The 18,456-nt window shown below is 46.7% G+C and overlaps 1 protein-coding gene across 9 annotated transcripts in view; it reads left to right on the top strand.

Annotated features, from left to right (window-relative positions):
• KALRN (kalirin RhoGEF kinase) overlaps positions 1-18,456 on the top strand; it is a 528,424-nt gene that overhangs the window by 429,270 nt on the left and 80,698 nt on the right. Inside the window, exon 1 of one of the 9 annotated variants that reach the window (XM_055811376.1) lies at positions 16,497-16,753. The exons of the other annotated variants lie outside the window; for them this stretch is intronic. Within the exon in view, the coding sequence (XP_055667351.1) occupies positions 16,669-16,753 (85 nt within the window). The 5' untranslated portion in view covers positions 16,497-16,668. Of the gene's footprint in view, positions 1-16,496; positions 16,754-18,456 lie in introns of those variants that run through there. 9 annotated transcript variants of the gene reach the window in all.

Below are 18,456 nucleotides of genomic sequence, written 5' to 3' on the forward strand. Positions count from 1 at the left end.
CTGTGTCAGCACAGCTCCAAGCCTGTGCTAGCATGCCTTCACTGCCTGCGGGGCAGGTTATCTCACGTAGCATACTGCGACCGCTTCCAGGTTGGAGCTGGCTCTTGTCCCATCATCTCCAAGCAGGTGCAGAGTGAGTCTGGGGCTAGCTGGCTCCAGCCATGTATTTATTCATGGCCTTTATTTCCTTATATCTCTTTCCCCCTCGGCCTCAGTTTTCTTCCTGCACATACCAAAGCTGTAGCAGGGAGCCTCAGTATTAATGGGATCTCCAGAAGTGCTGCTAGAAATAATAAAAATAACCACCCAATCCACAGTTTTGGCCAGAGTACAGCAAATAGGTTCTGTGTCTAATCAGTTCTCCCTCTATTAAGAAAACAGGAAATTGTTTAAACTGAAAGAACAGATGCTGGGAATAAAGAGAGAGGGGTAAGTTAAAAGTTTAAAGGGAAGATCCAGTAGCCACTGGAAGAGCCTGCTTGTCTCATGAGGTGCTGGAAGGATTAGCATGATAAATGGCTTCTGACTATTCAGATTCGTGTCCTCTACTTCCAGTAGCGTTAGGCATGGTTTGGACTCAGAACCCCTTGGTCCAGGCTTCCAAAATTTCTGGTCTTTTACTACAACCCCGAACAAAGGCTGGCACGTCTTGTATCAGCATCAAATGGTGTCCCCTGCCTGTTTCAAGTATATAAACACACACAGTGCAGAAGAGCAGGTTAATAGCTGAATTTTGCTTGCAATTACCAAGATACATAAATCTTTGCTTTTACAAGCCCTGTAATTTTGAGAACAGAAAGTATCTATACTCAAAACTTAACATTTCTAATAATAGAATTTGCTGTCTATGATAGAAACATGCAGAGTTTTGACAAGTATTAAAACAGTTACATCCACTTAGTGGGAAAGGGCAAATTACTGTGTTTTGTCCTATTATAAGGTACGATGGACTACAAATGGAAATCATGTGGCTCACAGAAGCTACCAACCATCCTTAAAATAAAAGAGTAAGGAAAGTAACATGTCAGAAAACACCTGAACAGATGAAGGATTGAAAGATTTGGTGAGATCACCAGAACATTTTGTAGAGCACCAATGCAAGTCCTCATCAAACAAAAAAATAAGCCTTTTTAAACAGCCTCACGGAAATACACTGGAAATGCAAAACCAAACTTCACAACTGAACATGTCCTCTGGCTTATCCTCACTTTTTTACACTTTTTTACTATTCGTTTGGAAATAGGTAATGAATCAACATAAAATATTGCAAAAGGGAAAACATGGTCTGGGTGTAAGAGAATAAATCTGGAAGAGAGCACTTCCTACCTTTTGTAATGAAATATCTTTACAGATTTCTCTTGTTCATTGGTATAAGTGCAGAGACTTGAAGGACTGGTCTCCCAGCCTTCCGTCTGACTGCTGGCTATGTTCCTTTGGAGGATACACATTTGTTTTTTTCATTGCTTGACTACAGCTCAGAGCCAAAGTATAGTCCTGCCTGCCGTTCCTCTCTGACGATCTGACAGTGTTTGCAATTGCCCTCTGTAAAAAGGCAAACAGGTTTCTGGGATTCACCTTTTGCAAGTGATTTACAGATGAATGAGTGAAAGGAACTCTGCAGTCCCTGTTACTGTACCTCGAGAATTTGTGGGATTTTTTTTCTGGCTAGCATTCCTAGGCAGGAAAAAGAAAGACCTGTGACACTAGGAATGAAACTGTTTGAACTATCCCACATGGCTAATTACAGGAAAACTGTGACTTTTATTCCCGTCTTTACCATATAATTGAGCTCAAAGGTATTAAGCTATACATTTCAAATTAAGAAAGAAATCCACGTGGGTGGAAAACAACTCAATGACCTAGCCAACATTCATTAAGCACACTGCGACAAGCATATTCCTGCTGTCAGCCTGTTAGCTTTGACTGAGTGATTCCAAATTTGAATTTGGCCCATGAAATATTTAGATGAACTCTTGATCTTAAAACTCTTGTCTTATCACCCCTCACCCAGCATTTTTCTTGTAACATCAAAGTTGCAGTGCAATTCAAAGAGTAACAAAAGCTAGTTCTTCCAGTAATTTTAAGCAACCTCCATCACCAAAGAAAAAAAAAAGTGTTTTAAAAAAAAATAAATAGGGTTTTATGGCACTTGTTTTGGACTGGTGGTATGGGAAGGGATCCCGTTCAGGGCCCCAAACCAGATCCTACCCACAGAATACTTGTGTCCGGTACATACCTCTGGAGGAGAAGAGAAATATATTTTCTTAAGATGCTATGCAAACATCTTGCTGTGCAGGCAGATAGCCACTTAACAGCAGGGCTTTGGTGGCAGCAGTGGGTCCTTGTAACAGAGCAAACTGAGAAATAGTTGGGTCTTTTCCAACCGAAGAGGAAACAGGTCTCACAAGGTGCACGTTAGCAGGGTGAGCATCTCGCCTGCACTTAGCAGATGTGTTACGTTTGCCCTGGTGCCTCAGCTGAGAGCGCACCAGACTCTGGGCAGGAGGGACAGGGGTTTTGGTGCTGCTCAGGTAACAGCTTGTGCGTTTAGGAGGTTGCCTACCTGATCCTACAGCCAGAGAGAAACTGTGGCTGGTAGGTGCGCTGGCAGGCTGGACTGTGAAAGAGGGAAGCAGAATAAGGATTTCATGAGGCTAGTGAGAAGAAGAGGGGTATCAATGCAAAAGAGTTCACACTGAGACTTGTGGTTTTGTGACCACTCCTTGTAGGAAAGAGCAGATCATTTAATGGATTAGTTGCAAAGCTGGTGAAGCTAATCCAGCTCTTGTTGGGGCTGGAAGTCTCCTTCCTCCAGTTCTTGATCTCAGAAGAGTGATCTGTGTAGGGAAAAGCATAACTGTTTCTTCCCACGTCTCTGTTTTTTAAGAACATCTTGGATTTTAGTGGGGGAAAAGAGTCTACATTGCTTTTATTGTGTCCCTCTTCCCGCTGAGTATTAAATTGTGATCTGCATTGGCTCATGCACTTTCTCTCTTGCGTTTTAAACAATCTGTGTTGCGAAACACGTTCAGTGGTAATGATTCCTGATGTCCCAGGGGAGCTACGTGAGGACAATTCAGAAATTTTAGTGCACTGCATTAAACCTTCAGTTGCCCTTGTAGAGGCTGAGAAGTTGGGTTTGTTTTTGAAAGTCTTAATTAAGAGCAGTCGATTAAGATGTTTGTAAGGCTCTGAACTAAAGGAAACATTTCATTAAGTAACATAGTTGATTTAACTGGCACATAAACAGGTCATGGGGTTTCTGTTAAGCAAACAATGTTCAGGCTCCTATTGTCAATATAAATATGCAGTATTTAAATAAAAAAACAAAATGCTCACCTCTCCTAATACTGTTCTGACAAGGATGTTCAGAGTCAAAATTTCATAGTATAGGCTGTCTTTCAAGAGAGGTCATGTGGACCCCTCCTGCTAGCATTTAGTGCCTCATGGCATCCTTGTTACAAGTTCAGGACATGGCTTACGTAGAAAAATCACATGAGGAAAGTTTTTGCTGCGTTTTCACTCCTTTTCAATTATGATAGAGCAGCTGGAAACAAGTTGGCTGAACAGTGTGGTGTAACACAGCAGCTCTCTGTGGGCTGCCACCAAGGGCTGCTGGGGCCCAGCTTGGGACTGCTGCTCTGCCTCAGTGTGCAAGTGTGGCTCCATGCAGTTGTGAAAGGAAAGGGAATAGAAAGATGAAAGAACTCGAAACCACTTTGCTATTTCCATCAGGTCACACTTTCCCGTGTGTTGGGGTTTTTTTCTCCACTGTGTCTCCCTCCTCTCTCTCATCAAACAATGGCTGTTTGTCTTCACTTTCATGGCCCTTCACAGCTTCTCCCCACCGTATCATTCCTTTCTGCTTCAGTGGGCAATGTCTGCCCTGGCGCTGGAGAGGTCGTGATGCCTTGTTCCCCTACCTAATGCTGGGATCCCAGACCTCTCTGCTTTCTCCTACTTCATAGTCACCCTGTGGAAGAACTTGATACCCAGAAAGTGTCCATCCTTGGTGTTGTCTATGCTTAGACGGTCTCCTGGACTCCGCTATCTCCAAAATAGTAAAAAATGAACAAAAAATTAGCAACAGTTGGCAATATGGGTGATGAGATCTGATTTTCAGTGTTTCTAAGAGGTAGGCCAAGCTAAGCCTGAAGGGATGAGCCATACCTGTGTAAGGGTATTCATATCACTATGACTGTAGTTCTTCCAGGGATTTTACCTGTTGGGTACATCAGTACATCAAGAAGAAAAAACTATACCAACAAATCCTTGCGTAGTCAAACCCTAGAAGCGGCATCAGTCCAAACACCACCTGAGTAACTCAGTAAGCTAGGCACAGCCTGGCCAGGCGTGGCAACGGCTTGTCCTCCACAGTAAGTTGCAGCAGCTGCAAGTCATGGATGCAGGTTGCCTGCAGGCTGTTGGAGCCATGTTCTAATGGCTTGTGAATAACCATATTTCTCTGACATGATATTTCTATTTCATTATTTTTTTCTTATTTTTGGTATGGCATCACTAGATATTTAAAGCTAGATTCAGCCACGTGGACTTCTTTAGGATATATCAGGTACCAGTAAAGTCAATTATACTTATTGCTTCAGCTGCTTCGTTATCTAATCAAAGCAAAAGGCCTCCAGTGATCTACCTGGAACTTTATTTTTGTGGAGAAGTACACTTTTGATGAATGCTTTGATAAAACAGGAAAGGCTATTCTGGGGGAAGTTGCTTTGCTTTTGTACAGTGGATTTTTATTATTTTAAACACAGGAGTCTTTGTTTAAAAGACAGAAGGCCTGCAAATTTTCTTGTTTACTTTGCCTTTGTTTCCCCTTCTAACGGGGTAAAACTTCATCCACCTAGCACCCTGTCAGCTTAACACCAAATTTCACTGTACAGTGTCCATACTCTTTTTCACACTGAAAAAGAAAAAAAGAAGGGGAAAAAAAAGAAGTGTATGGGGAAGGGATTTAAAATGCTGTGGCCAGCTGAGCTCATCAAGAATGCTGAAGGATTCAGCAGCTGGTCTGGCAGGGAAACTGGGGGAAACTCAACAGTGGTACTGAGGGTGTGGGGAGAGGGATCACAGCTCTAAAAAGGCTTTCTCTTATGGCCTCTCTGGACCTGTTCCCTCTCTTCACTTGCCTTATTTCTGTCTGTCTGAGGCACTGAGAGTATCATTCAGGCAGACATGGGTAAGCATTTTAAAATGAGGCAGAGAAGGAGAATTGAGTCGCTGAGACATAGTCATGCATTCTCCCCGCTCTTTGATGTTTCTCTAAGACTTTCACATCCTACTGAGGTTTGCTTGTAAAGCATTGTTAGAAGGCATTTTCATGCTTCCCCACAGGAAAAAAAACTGTAATGCAGAGTCCCTCCCTGCGACAGGCTCAGGACCGCGTTTCCTTCCACAGCTTCTGTGGAAGACCAGGGTCATAAATTCTCCTTGCCCTCCTGGCTTTCCTGCCTGCCTTCTCAGCCTTCTTTCTTAGGGCCAGCCCGTCCTTTCCAGGGACGGGTTAAGCCAACCCAGTTATTCAGGGCTATGTGCAATGGGACAGGGTTGTGCCCTTCAGTGCAGGTGTTGAGAACCCCAGAGCACCCGTTTCCCTGCCCTGCACAGAGCACCCCCTTTCCCTGTCCTGCAGAGAAGCAAGAACCTCGCTTCTTGGCTGCAGCTCACTCAGACAAAGGGGAGGTGTCAGCCCGTCCCTGCTGGCAGGACCTAGTTGCTTAGGCAGTGGGTAGGTGGGTGGCCACAGCCTTCTCCTGGCCAAGTGAGCCATCTGAGAAGGGACAGTCTGACAGTACTTCAGCTGCGCATACCTGGACAAATGATTGCACTGGTCCTTTTTTTCCCAGCTTGGCTTCAATGACATGCTAGAAAAGGAGTCTTAAATTTTATTGCTCACATATTGATCTCTCAACTGTTGGGACATCGCAAAGGCCAAAGACCAAAGTTCCACACAATTCCACTGAGTAAATACTGTACTTTTAATCCATTATGTGGGATAGTTTCCTGGAGTAATGTGAACTGTGCGGCATCTCGTATAGCCTGGGAAAGACCAGAGCCATTTTCCATACAAAGGACCCTAAGCCAGGGAAGGCCTGTCCTGCCCAGTCCTCAGCTCTCCCAGTGATCCCAGCACATGTCCTTTCACAAACCTTCCCTTGGGTTAGCAGGGTCAGAGCAGAGAGGGGACTTTGAAGGGACTCCACAAAACATGCTTACTGAGCCTGAGCAATGGTGGTTGTACAGAGGAGGGACTCGGGCTCCTGCTGCGGTACTGAGGTTCAAGAGACCAGGTCAAGTATTGTCCAAGGCACTTCGCACAATCACCCAGGGGAGGCACCTACTGAAAATGGTCTGTGATGCCTGTTTCCTTTTATTAACTGCGTAGGAACCTTATAGATGCCTTCTGTTTCTGTTCCTCCTTGGAACTGTGGTGCTTCAGTGCATTGCAGACACCAGAGCAAGCAGGCGGAATGGAGAGCTCTGTTTGTACCGTGAGTTTTCATACTAGCTCTGACCTGAAGCCAGCAGCCATAACATCCCCACGCCTCTGCCCCACTAGTGAAAAAAAAGCAGCCTGGAGGAACAGTATAAAAATAGCTCCTTGAGTAAAATCTATTTCCTCTGTATTTAGTCGTGTGTCTTGAAATACATGTAGCGTGGTGGGAAGGGGGGAGTTGTTCTGTAGCGCTTGGCCCATCGAGCTAACAGGAAGGTCACACTGGAGGAGCAATGGGACCATGTGGATGGCTTGCGTCTTGTGTTTCCTCTGAGGCCAGACTAAATTTAGCAAATTCGCAGAGGGACATCGGACCCTAATCCATCTGGGACTGCAGGGGGAAGAGTGGGATCTGGGTTGTTTGCCTAGGCTTTTTGCTGTGTAACCAGCTTCAGTGAGCCACCATTCATTACGTTCCTCATGGTTTTCTGCTTTGCTCAGTATGCTGTAACTTACTGCCTGATCCTTTTCCCTGAAATGTTTAAAGTTTAAGCATGAAGGAAAAATAAACTGCTGGTTCTGGGCTCATACTTGACATCCCTACTAACTTAATGTCAAACTGTGGACGTACTTCTTTAATAGCATCATCACAAAGGTTGAACCTATAACTGGTACTTGCAAGAATTGCAGTAATGCAAATACTAATGATTGATGATTTTTGCTTCCCAAAAATGTTGCCTCGTCACTCTTTCAGCTTCCAGACAGTTAAAGGGACTAATCCTAAATGCAGTATTTGCACCCTGCAAGGCCTGTACATTGCTGGGTTGGTCCTTCCATTGCTAATCTTAAACAAATATTTTATAAGTGCGTTTTGAAGTAAACTACGTCTGCTAAAAATCCCATTTCCCTGACCAGTCTGAGCCGGAGATAGGCAAACTGCAATGCAGAGCACATGTGTATTAAATAATGTATTGCAAGTAATTGAAATTATGTTTCTATGTATCTGCTTCAGCACACTGCACAGATTTGATATATCGATCCTGACACAAGAAGCTTGATTTTCCTGTCATTTACGCAAGCATTTTGTCAGAGCAGTTATTCCCAGGTTACACATTTTGCAAAAGAGCCTGAACCAATGTCATCTTTGCTTAGTTCAGACTAATCCCAAATTCTAGAAAGTAGAGTTAATGTTATTGCCACTGTGATTGTCTAGAAGTCTAGGGCAGGAGGTTATTTACATAAATGCCAGTGTATTTTTTTCCATTCATATTAACTGGTCTCACAAAGGTATTATCTCTTCTTACAAATGTTGCCTTTAACTTCAGAATTGTATTTTGCTTTTCTTTAAGGCAGAGTCCATATTTGACTATATTTTTCTTAAATCCATTTAAATAAGTCTCTCACAGTTCAGAAAAGCTGAATAACAGTTTCCTTTTTTATTTTGAAGTTAACCCATTCTCGTTCTTGGGTATTTATTAAAAGATGCTGGTTTACATATGTATCCTGTATTGTTCCTAAATGCACTGAATAATTATTGATTCTGCAGAACTGTCATGCAGTAAAATAAGTAATTTTTTTTTCTTTCTAAAGTTTGCAAAACACAAATTAAATTTTACACAGCGTAAAAATAAAGAGAGATAATTGCTTGCAGATTGCGGTAAACATTGGAAGGGCCTCCAATCTCTCTAAAGGTGTGCCTTCCAACAGAAACAATGGTAATACACTGTCCAGCGCTTCAGGCAATAAAGCAGCCCTGACTACTTCTTTTAAGGAAGACAATTTACAGTTCATGTGTTGGTGACTCCTGTTTTCATGAAGTGAACCTAAGGTTCCAGGTTTCTCACCAATAACATTAAACTACCTGATGCCAAAGTACATTTTTTTATTGCTCATTGCTTTTGCAAGCCAAGAAGATTACAAGTTAACTAGCAGCACCCAGTGTTCATATTTCACGGGCATTTTTCAATTTTCTAGACTAGGCAGGGACATGGAAATCTTTAACTCTGCCAGGACTCTTACTCAGTGAAATAAGAACATTTTTCCTTCCACTGCCTGCAAAAGTCAAATTAAGTTCCATGCAGTGTGGGGGAATCGGGGTGCTCTTGCTGCAAAGGGAAGCCATTCTAACTCATGAAAAAGCTTAGTAAAATGAAAGTTTTGTGCATGGGTGGCAGGGGAAGGTAGTTCAGGCTTTATACCCCAGTTGTATTCATGGCCATTGCACACCTGTTCAGACAAATCTGCTGTAGTTGTGCTGTGCATACACAGTGCTACTCAACAGGACAACTGCTTTGTACCTAGCCTTCACCTGGGAGCTATACACATTCTGCAATGGTCAGCCTGCTGCAGCCTTTCCTTATTTTGAAAATGTGTCCTTCTGCACATAAAGATGCAAAAATGCACATCCCACTCCCCATCAGCTTGCTGATTACCATCAGAAAACATGCTACGGGCCATGCAGGCACAACAGAGACAGGACTGATTGCAGCAGCACTGGGGGCTGGTGTTTCTCTGCTGAGCAAAAGATAGTCAGCCAGATGGAAGTACCCATCTTGTCTCACACGGGGAGGCTGAACCTTTTTGAGTATCAGTTATGTGTCCTGTGCCTACCTGAGCAGCTGGGATCTACCTCATGGGTAGATTGTGGGATCCTACCTGAGCATGGGATCTACCCTAGCCATGGGACCAACAAGACCAGGAGATAGTACAGCAGTACAGGTGATGCAAGTCATACACCTTCAGGTTTTTGCAGTAAAATCTGGACAATAATGACAGGAGAACCAAGGCAGATCAAGGAACCAATCTGGGCTAGAATTAACTTTTTTTTCCACCATAGGTTAATTTTAACCTGGATCCATTTGCAGATCAGATTCAATGTGAGGCTGCACAAACGTTTCTGTTGGCACAGGGGAAGTGGCAGGAAGGAGCAGGCACCTGGGAGAGACAGAAAAGGCAACAAAGGGTTTTGGCAGGGCTGTTGGCTCTCAACAACTCAAAGTGCTCATGGAACTATCATGTAATGTTACATACCAAGAGATTGGCTGAACATAGGAATTAAAAAATACTTCATGACATCATGTACTTGTCCCAATCACAGAAAGACAACAGGTTTTTCTGTCTCGCGGTGACTGGAAATGCCAATGTGTAGAAGTCCAGCTTTTGGCAATGTCTGATGGTACCAGGCAGAAGGGGGATTTCTAGAGCATTTGGTTCTAGACTAGCAATGTCTCACTGACGTTCCCAGGAGCAACATTTCTGTACATGTTATCAGCAGAACTCCTGCCTGCCAGAGAGTTATCATCCTAAAAATGCCATTATTGCTAGTATGTGAACACTAAAGAACAAAAGCAGGCAGAGGTGCTTCATACTGATAAAAGCAAAAGGGTTGTTTTCTAGCCAGTCATTACACCAGCTGATAAAAATAGCTTTAAAACCTTTTTTCCCCCAATTCTGCACACAGCAGGCTGCCTGTTATGTGCCCTTGTTATTTATACCTGCCATAAGCTTCAATAACAGCTTTACAGATTTTTTTATGCTTGTCTTAGATCTGGTATTGTAAATCAGAAAGCTTTGCCATCCTAAACATTGCCTGGTAAGAACTTCTCTGCATTCTTTTTACCCTAGAAAAAAAGAGAAGTGGAAAATACAGTTAATGCAATAATTTGGCCCAAATAAATAAAAACGTTTACAATATTGACATTAAATTTTATTTTAATATTAAATATCCCAATTCCTCCAGAGTGGCCAAACAGAGAAATATTCTCTCTAACTAGCAAATGGTGTGTGCCAGTTTTTTATTTTGTCTTTCAGCTTGCCTTGAACCATAAATGTGTTGAATACTGGGCAGGAGATGGGTAATGAACAGAACTTGCAATTTTCTGCAAAACATCTCAGGGGAATAGACTGAATACTCTTGCATTAAAAAACCAAACCAAACAAAACAAAAAACAAAAAACAAACAACAACAACAACAAAAAAACACACCAAAAAAGCCCAAAATAGGTGACAACTTACTCTAAGGAGGAGAAATTCCATTTAAAGAGAAAATTAGCTGTGGTTTGTACCATCCAAATAGAACAACAGCAAGCAGTCGAGACTGGCAAGTGGGGAATCCATGTGTTACACTATTAGCCTGTAGTTGCTAAAAACAACTCACCTTTGTCACGCACAAGTGGGTGAGGCTCCTGCTTGTCTTGCAAAGCAGACCATGATGGGCTGAGATAGGCTCATGATTTCCCTGCTGAGGCCCAGCACAGTAAGACAGGAGCCAAGACATGTCCAAAAGGCAGCACTTTAATGCTTTGCGTCTTCCATCATTGGGTACTGCAATAACTCCCAAAGATATGTCTCTGCTCTAATGGAGATAAGTGCTTCAGGAAAGGAACACAAAACCTGCTTTCAATTTTTATTTCACTGTTTTCTGCTGAAGGGTTGGGTTTTTTATTCTGACCGGTATTCAGGATGTGTCTACCGTCCAGTGTAGCTCTCCAGCAAACACAATGTGGTACATGGCTTCACTCACTGGACGTCTTACGTTCAGCTGGTTTGTGAGGGGAGGCTCTTTGCTGCAGCCTCATCTGAGCATAACTCATCTGGTGGTACCGCTGGGGGGTCAGGCAAATCCTCTCTGCTCACGCAAAGCCTTGCTGAAGCGGTAGAGCCAGTCCAGGGGCAGGTGAACCTGTGCTGATGTCTTAGAGGAAGGCAGGACTGTACACCAGCCTCTAACTGTTTTCTTAAGCAACTCACTTTCAGCTGCTGGTTACTGCTTAGCAAGAAGCCATATATATAGTGGAATTGGTCCTGTGCCCAGGAAACCAGAGGAACTGGACAATGTAGGAATCTGTTCTGAGATATCTGAGAGGCAAAGTTAGGCTGGAAGTTGAAGGGGGACATGTTCTGCAGGTCTGTTCTGCTCCGAAGAGTGGATGAAATTCTCCTAGATTATACCTACATGAGTATTTGGGGGGCAGCTCAAAGTTCCTTCGAAACAGACAGAATCACAACAAAGCAAGCACATGTATCTCATTCCACAGTCCGCTCTACAGCCATCCACCTCGTGCTGCTTATTTGATGATCTTTTAAAGACATTTTTGGGGATAAGTTTCCTTTTTTTTTTTTTTTGGTGGGCTCTTCGTTCTTCGTAGGATGCAGAGAAAGAAAAAAAAAAAGGTTGTAAATTAGGAAAATTAGGAAAGAAAGTTAGGCTGGTGTCAGTAGGGCACTTTGGATGTTTGGGAGAGGTGGGTTGTGCAGTACATAAAGATGAGGTCCATCGCAGAGAGCAGACAGGTCTGGCCGTGGCCTTTGAGGCTTTACAGTAGAGCTGGTGGGCCAGGCTGCTGTTTGATCATGGCAACTCTACTGAGTTGCCATAAACCCACCCTGTGCTGACGTCTGCAGCAGAGGGATCAGGAATGAGATACTCTAACATTTGGTGAACATATGCCTATGTTGCAGTCCAGCATGGAGTTTGTGCTGGACTGTCTATATTTCTTGTGTTTGTTTTAGCTAGTTGAGAATGTTCTTTTTTTACCTACCACTGTGCTGAACCGAGGAGCCAAAAACCTCTCCTTGCAGTTGTGCTCCCTTGCGCCAGGAGGGAATATGACTGTATTTATTTATTTATTTTTGATTTATTTGATCTGTTTTAGTACTCAATAAAGTTGTTGTTTTTTCCAACTGGCACAACAAGGCTCTGGCTATTTTTAAAGAATGTGGTTCATTTGATTTAATCTAATGAATGTTTAGTGCTGTTGAAAATAGCTGGAGCCAGAGCCAAGAATAATGTACTGCAATGTGCTGGTTGAGCAAGGACTGCTTCCCTCTGCCAATCTGCTTTCCCTCCAATTGTTCAGATTTACCTGCTTTTGTGAGTAGCATTTGCAGGCAAGACATATTGATTTTGATGCTTTTTAATACTGAATCTCAAGGCCAATAATGTCAGAGCCATATCTTGCCACACTCATTTCAAGACACATCAAACAATAATAACTCTTCTTGTTGTCGAGTGTAGGATGTCTAATCTCTCTTTCAGACCACTTTAAAGGGAATGTGAAATGCAAATATCCTTTTATTGCACACAGGAAAACTGGGGCATGAAATGGTCATCTTTTTCCCCTAAAGTCACCCAGAAAGCAAGTGGGAAAATCAGTAATGAAACTAGTCAGCTAGCATCTACTGGGCTCCTTAAGATGCTGCGTAACTCTTGATTTCTGCATGAACTGAGACAAGACCATAAGCAAGAAACAGGTTCTACTAAGTCTTTGGTCCTGGTGTTTCTCACTGACTGGTTATCGACACATCCATGTTTACTGTCTTCCTGCACCACCTGAATTGGTCTGCAGAGGTGCCTAACTCTCCCTGTTGACAAAGCTTAAATTTCATACATGTCCTTGCGTTATCTGAATATGTCTCTGCAAGTCATGCCACATGTTTAAATGACGTATTTAAAATTGTATGAATCCATCTTCCTTTCGCCATCTATGAGTTAGTTCTGTAAGGCAGTCGGTTTCCTATTCCTTCCTAAGAAATGAGTAGCTAATACTTAAGCTTCATTGGATTAAAAAAATAAATCGGCCGTAATACTTCTTACTCCGCGATAGTGGTGCCCGTAGGGATGGATTTTCTGCAGAGATCACTTTACACCCTAAAGCACAATGTAGGATTGACTTGCATAAGTAACGGACAGATGCTCCCGACAGCTATTACATTATACATCCCTCTATATGTGATGGGGGGAAGGAAACAGCACCTGTTACTATGGGAGAAATGCTGTCGCTGCTGTTCTGCACTACAGACCTCGGCCAGGCTTATTTCACTGTGTTCGTGCTGACCCAAATGAAGCCATGTGAGTTTACATCCACTAATTATTTTGTCCTGTGTTTCCTTCAGATTGGTCCCTCGGTTTATAACCTAAGAAAATGAAATAGCCACTGCAGGTACGGGGGAGCACTGGAGACGGTGCAGGAATTTGTATTTGCCTCTGTCACCCCAAATTTTGCACAAGAGGACTGACTAAAAGTATTAGAACTTATTTCCCCTCTACAGCAAAAGTAATTTCTAGAGGCACTCTCAGGTTTCATACGAAAGCAACTCGTACATCTGCGGACTTTCTGAAGGTGTATTTAAGAGCAGAGGCAGAGGAAGCCTGCTTCCTCCCACAATAATGACTTCAGTTCTGTTTTAATTAAGTAAACAGTTGTTCAGAGCTGAGATTGCACCCTAATTACGTTTAAAGTTTGGCCGCAATTTCAAGAGCTACAGACTTGCTTCAAAACCCTCCTGAGCGCCTCACGCTTCGCCGTCTGAGCACCCCGTTACTGCAGCGTCACCCCGAGCGCCGGTACCGCTGTGCCTGTGGCGCGGCGCTCCCCGGGCCCGTGGGCGCTGCTCGGCGCCGCCGCGACCCGCCGCTAGGGGGCCCCGCTGTCCCCTGGCCGCTGTACCCTGCCCGCCGTCCTCACCGCTCCTGCCGCTGCCCCTGCCCGCCGTCCCCACTGCCCCTGCCTGCTGTCCCCGCTGCCTGCTGCCGCTGCCACTACCCACTGTCTCCGCTGCCCTGCTGCTGCCCTACCCATTGTCCCCGCTACCTGCTGTCCCTGCTACCTGCTGTCCTCACTGCCTGCTGTCCCCTGCCTGCCGTCCCCGCAGCCCCTGCCGCTGCCCCTGCCTGCCGTCCTCACTGCTCCTGCCACTGCCCCTGCCCCTGCCCGCCGTCCCCCCGCCACTGTCCCCTGCCCACCATCCCCGCTGCCCCTGTCTGCTGTCCCTGCTGCCTGCTGCTGCAGCCCCTACCCACTGTCCCCACTACCTGCTGTCCCCACAGCCCGCTGTCCCCCGGCCGCTGTCCCCTGCCCACCGACATCACTGCTCGTGCTACTGCCCCTGCCTGCCATCCCTGCTGCCCCTGCCCCTCGTCCCTGCTGCCCCCTGCCACTGCCCCTGCCTGCTGTCCCTGCTGCCCCTGCCACTACCCACTGTCCCCACTACCTGCTGTCCCCGCTGCCCACTGTCCCTGCTGCCCCTCGCCCCCACTGCCCCTGCCCTCTGCCTGCTACTGGCCCTGCGCACCTCCAGGCTGCTGCCCCGACATGGGTCCACACAGCGGCCAACTTGCCCGAGAGTCGTGGGGATTTAGGGGTGAAATGCTACTTTTAGGATCTTTCCTAGTTTCTTCAATGAGGATTCTTAAAGATTTTCTTCTGATGGCTTTTTAAACCTGCCAGGAGCAGGGCTGTGGCGTGCTAAGCACTGTGTAAGGAGCATTCCTGAACTAGAGCCTGTATCACTGCTCTGGGCAGGTGCCACAGGAACAGCAAAATGCCAGTGAAAAGCATCTTCACTTACCCCTTTTTTCTGTTTGCACAAAGCAGGCTCAGGTTAGGTGGGAGGCAGCCAGCCCATAGGGCAGAAGGTGGCCATGGTGTGAGGGAGTGAAGAGAGAGATGCGGTACAAAGCAGAAAGCAGAGAAGTGAAGAGCTGCCTTCTCATGCAAGTCCCCTGAATCACTGGGAGGCCCTAAGCTCATGCCTTCTTTCTGCCTGGCACTGCAGGTAGCTGAAACAGCCACCTGAAGCACTGCTGCCTGGGGCACCGTGGCAGGAAAAAACAGTCTGTAGGGAAAGGGTGGGGGTGTCCTAGCTGGTTCCCAGCCCACCTCTTCCTTCTCCAGCTGCAGCTGCTGTTTCTGCTTCCGGTGAGACATATTATCTCTCAGCTACAGGCAAAAGCCTTGAGTGCGCCCCCGAGAAATTCCCGTGGAAACAGAGTTAAGGTTCTCTTCATTCTTAGGTATTGAAAAGCACCTTGGCGCTCAAGGTCATAGGCAGGAAAATTTTGCATGCTCCAGGCTTGTTGTGAGGTTGTCAGTCCTTCCAGTGAGGCTGTAGTCAGAGAACAGTTCGTATAGCGCAGACACAAATGAAGGAGGAAAACGTCATATTTGCCAATGTGGTGGACAAAGTCTCTCAGGGAAGGTCTCTGGCACCAGGTACTGCAGTCCTTCTGCCAGGATGGCTCTAGAGTTCACAGGATCCCACCTCACAGCTACAGCAGAAGTCATCCAGCACAGGCCTGCCCTTAGGCAGCAGCACCCACTGCACAGGTTCGACCCAAGGTGGGTTTGCGAACACTGTGCTGAAGCCGCAGCCCTCACCTCCTGTCCAGAAACAGCCCTGGGCTCCACAGGAGTGGTGCTTACCCCAAAGCCATTAGGCAGCAAAACCAAGAGCCTTAGTCCAGATCACCAGCCTGTGGCATTGGTGCAGCCTGCTGGCACACCGAGGCACAAAGCACAGCACATCTCCCCTCCGCTCTTCCCTCTGAATATGTAATTACGCCCGGGAGAAGCAGCTTGTTGGGTCTGGTCAGCTTTCCATGCAAGAGTGCAAAACTATGATGCCGCTGCTCTGGAATCCTGCCCGACCTCTCCTGCCAGCTGCCTCCAGCAAGGTTCGGGAAGGTTTTGGCACCTCCAGTTTTCCATGCTTTAGGTGGGAAATCCTGACAAAACAGGTGGGCAGCTTCCAGAGCAAGCTGTGTTTCTGGCTCTCAGGTGTCCTGGTCCGCGTGTCAGAAGAACACAGCGTCTACCTACGGTACTTCAGGCGCAGGGAACGGGCGGGCAGCGCCACTGGGATCACGACGGGCTGGTTAGCGTTTCCAACTAGGTGTAAAAAGTTTTAGCTGTCAGATGCTAAGGCATGACACTGGGAAAAAAACCCTGGAAAGTTGTGAACCTTAACAAAAACACCCAGCGCTACAGGTTTTCCCTTTTAAAGACTTCGGAGGACCCCCGCTCCACGGCGTATCAGCCTTAGCAGGCTTCCTGCCAGGCGGCGTCTATTTCTCGCTGCCGGCCGCGGACGGCGGCCGGACGGCTGAAGGCAGCGGCTGCAGCAGCTCCCGCCCCCGAGAGCTCGTTTCCCTGCAGCCGGAGCGGGAGCAGCGGGAGCCCCGTCCCGCCGCGCCGGCAGGAGGCGGTGCCAGGGCCGCGGGCCGCCCCGCCCCGCGCCCCGCCCCCCGCCCCGCCCCCGGAGGTGCGCGCCCGGCGCGGCGGGGACAGCGGCTGCTGGGCGCCGCGGCCGCTTAGCACGGCGGTTTAAAAATATTGTTTTGGCTTTAGGGCTTTTTTTTTTGTTGTTATTTTTGTTGCGCTCTGTTGTTTTTCCCGAGCGGGCCGGTGGCGCTTTGCCATGAGCGGCCCGAAGGCAGCATGAAAGCGGGCAGGCGCGGCTATCCCGCCCGCTCCGGTGTAGGATGGCTCTTGGCGAAGTGCTGCTGCTGCTGCGCCTGCAAAGGTCGGTGGGGCCCGGGGAGCGGGGCCCGGGGCTCAGCGTGGACCCCGGAGGGCGGCAGCCCCCCGCCGCCTGCCCCCGTGCCGCGGGGACGGGCGGGGGGCCGCGGCAGGTGACGGTGGGGGGTGGCCGGGACCCCCCGGCGCGGCCGGGACCCCCGGGCGCGGAGCGGCGGGGCGACCGGCCGCGGGCACGGCGAGGGAGCGGGCTGGAGTTGACAGGATACATTTTATCGCTGCTGGTAGGAAACACCCTGGGACTGTAAGGTCAATAGGGCGGGGAGAAGTATTTGCTTAAGTGAGATTTCTTTTTCTTCTTGTTTTTTTCTTTTTTCCCTTTCGAGTCTTTCTTGGGCTTGGATAGGAGCAGAATGCTTTGAGAACATCTGTTTCTCACAGTTCACAAATCTCGGAATGGTGATGTGGGAAGGTCTGGGGAAGCTGAAACACTGAGAGGGATGTGGGAAAGCCATGGCAGCTAGAGCATCTGCAAAAGGAAATAAAAATCCGGCTTTTACAATGAGCAGTGCGGCTTCGGTGCATTGGCTGAAGGTGCCCCAGCCTGTAGGCTTTATGCTGTGACACGGGCTCTTGAATTTGTTCTGGGCAACGTGAGTTTTTTGAAGATCAGTGTTATGGTATTTCAGTGTTTCCTGTGCTCTGAATGGCCAGGCAACCATGTCCTGAATGAAACTTGGCCTTTTCTTATGTTTTGGCTCCTTTTTTAAAAACTAAAACTTTTAAATGCAGGTTTTTGGTAATTGTGAAACCAGTTCGTACATCCCCAGCTAAAGATGACTTTGAGGACGGGTGGGCTTGCTAATTTCTTGAGGCATATATTTGCAATGCAGGAGCCCTGTTTCCCCAAGTTATTGAGCTAGAGTCACACTTATGTGGTGACAGCAGCAAGCTAGTTGGTGATGGAGTTTGCCATGATTTCCTAAGACGTTGATCTTTTTCAGCCTGGGGAGAACACACTACTTCATGCCAAAGAAGTGACTCTTGAGGTCAATGCACAAAACCCTGCTGTTTTGCAGCCTTTGAAAAGAAACACGTAACCTGGTTGTAGTGGTAGGGCTGCTAACAGAAATGTTGTGGTACTAAATTGCTGGGGAAGCCAAGTCCCTCGGATAGCCTGTGCTTTAATGTGTTGGCCTGTGCAGCAGGCTGGAGCAGTATTTGAGCTCTCTGGCGTGGCTCTGGTCTTTAAAAGGTTATATCAGATTAAAACCTCCCTGTTGCCTGTCCTGCCTGCAATGGACTCTAAAAGGGGGAAGGAGAAACAGCTGGCTCTTCTCTCTCCTTTTGAAATGTTAACTGTGTTTGCAGTTCTAGTTTACTGGGTTAGCAACAAAAGGTGTTGTGTATACCAATCGCTTTACTTCTCTCATGGCCTTGGTAGGAAGCTTTGGCCAAAGAGCTGTAAAAGGCTACCTGTTATGCTGTATTTATCAAAGAAAACTGGAAGTAGTCAGATGGTGGAAGTACTCCCTGAATGTAAGCAGGTACCAAACCTGACATTTGATGAGGGGGTTGGGTGCCCCAGACCATGGCACCAGTGCGCTGCTGTGGGCAGCTTCTGTGGCAAGCTTTAATGTGGCAACCAGACCTTTGAAGCTCTGGCTTCATGTATCCTGCATTGTCAGTGGTTATCTTGGCTTCTGGGGAGATGCCGTTAGTCCCTGGGCTTCTCACTGATCTCAGACT

This window comes from Falco peregrinus, chromosome 8 (genome assembly GCF_023634155.1).
Source record: "Falco peregrinus isolate bFalPer1 chromosome 8, bFalPer1.pri, whole genome shotgun sequence".
NCBI classification, from domain to species: domain Eukaryota; kingdom Metazoa; phylum Chordata; class Aves; order Falconiformes; family Falconidae; genus Falco; species Falco peregrinus.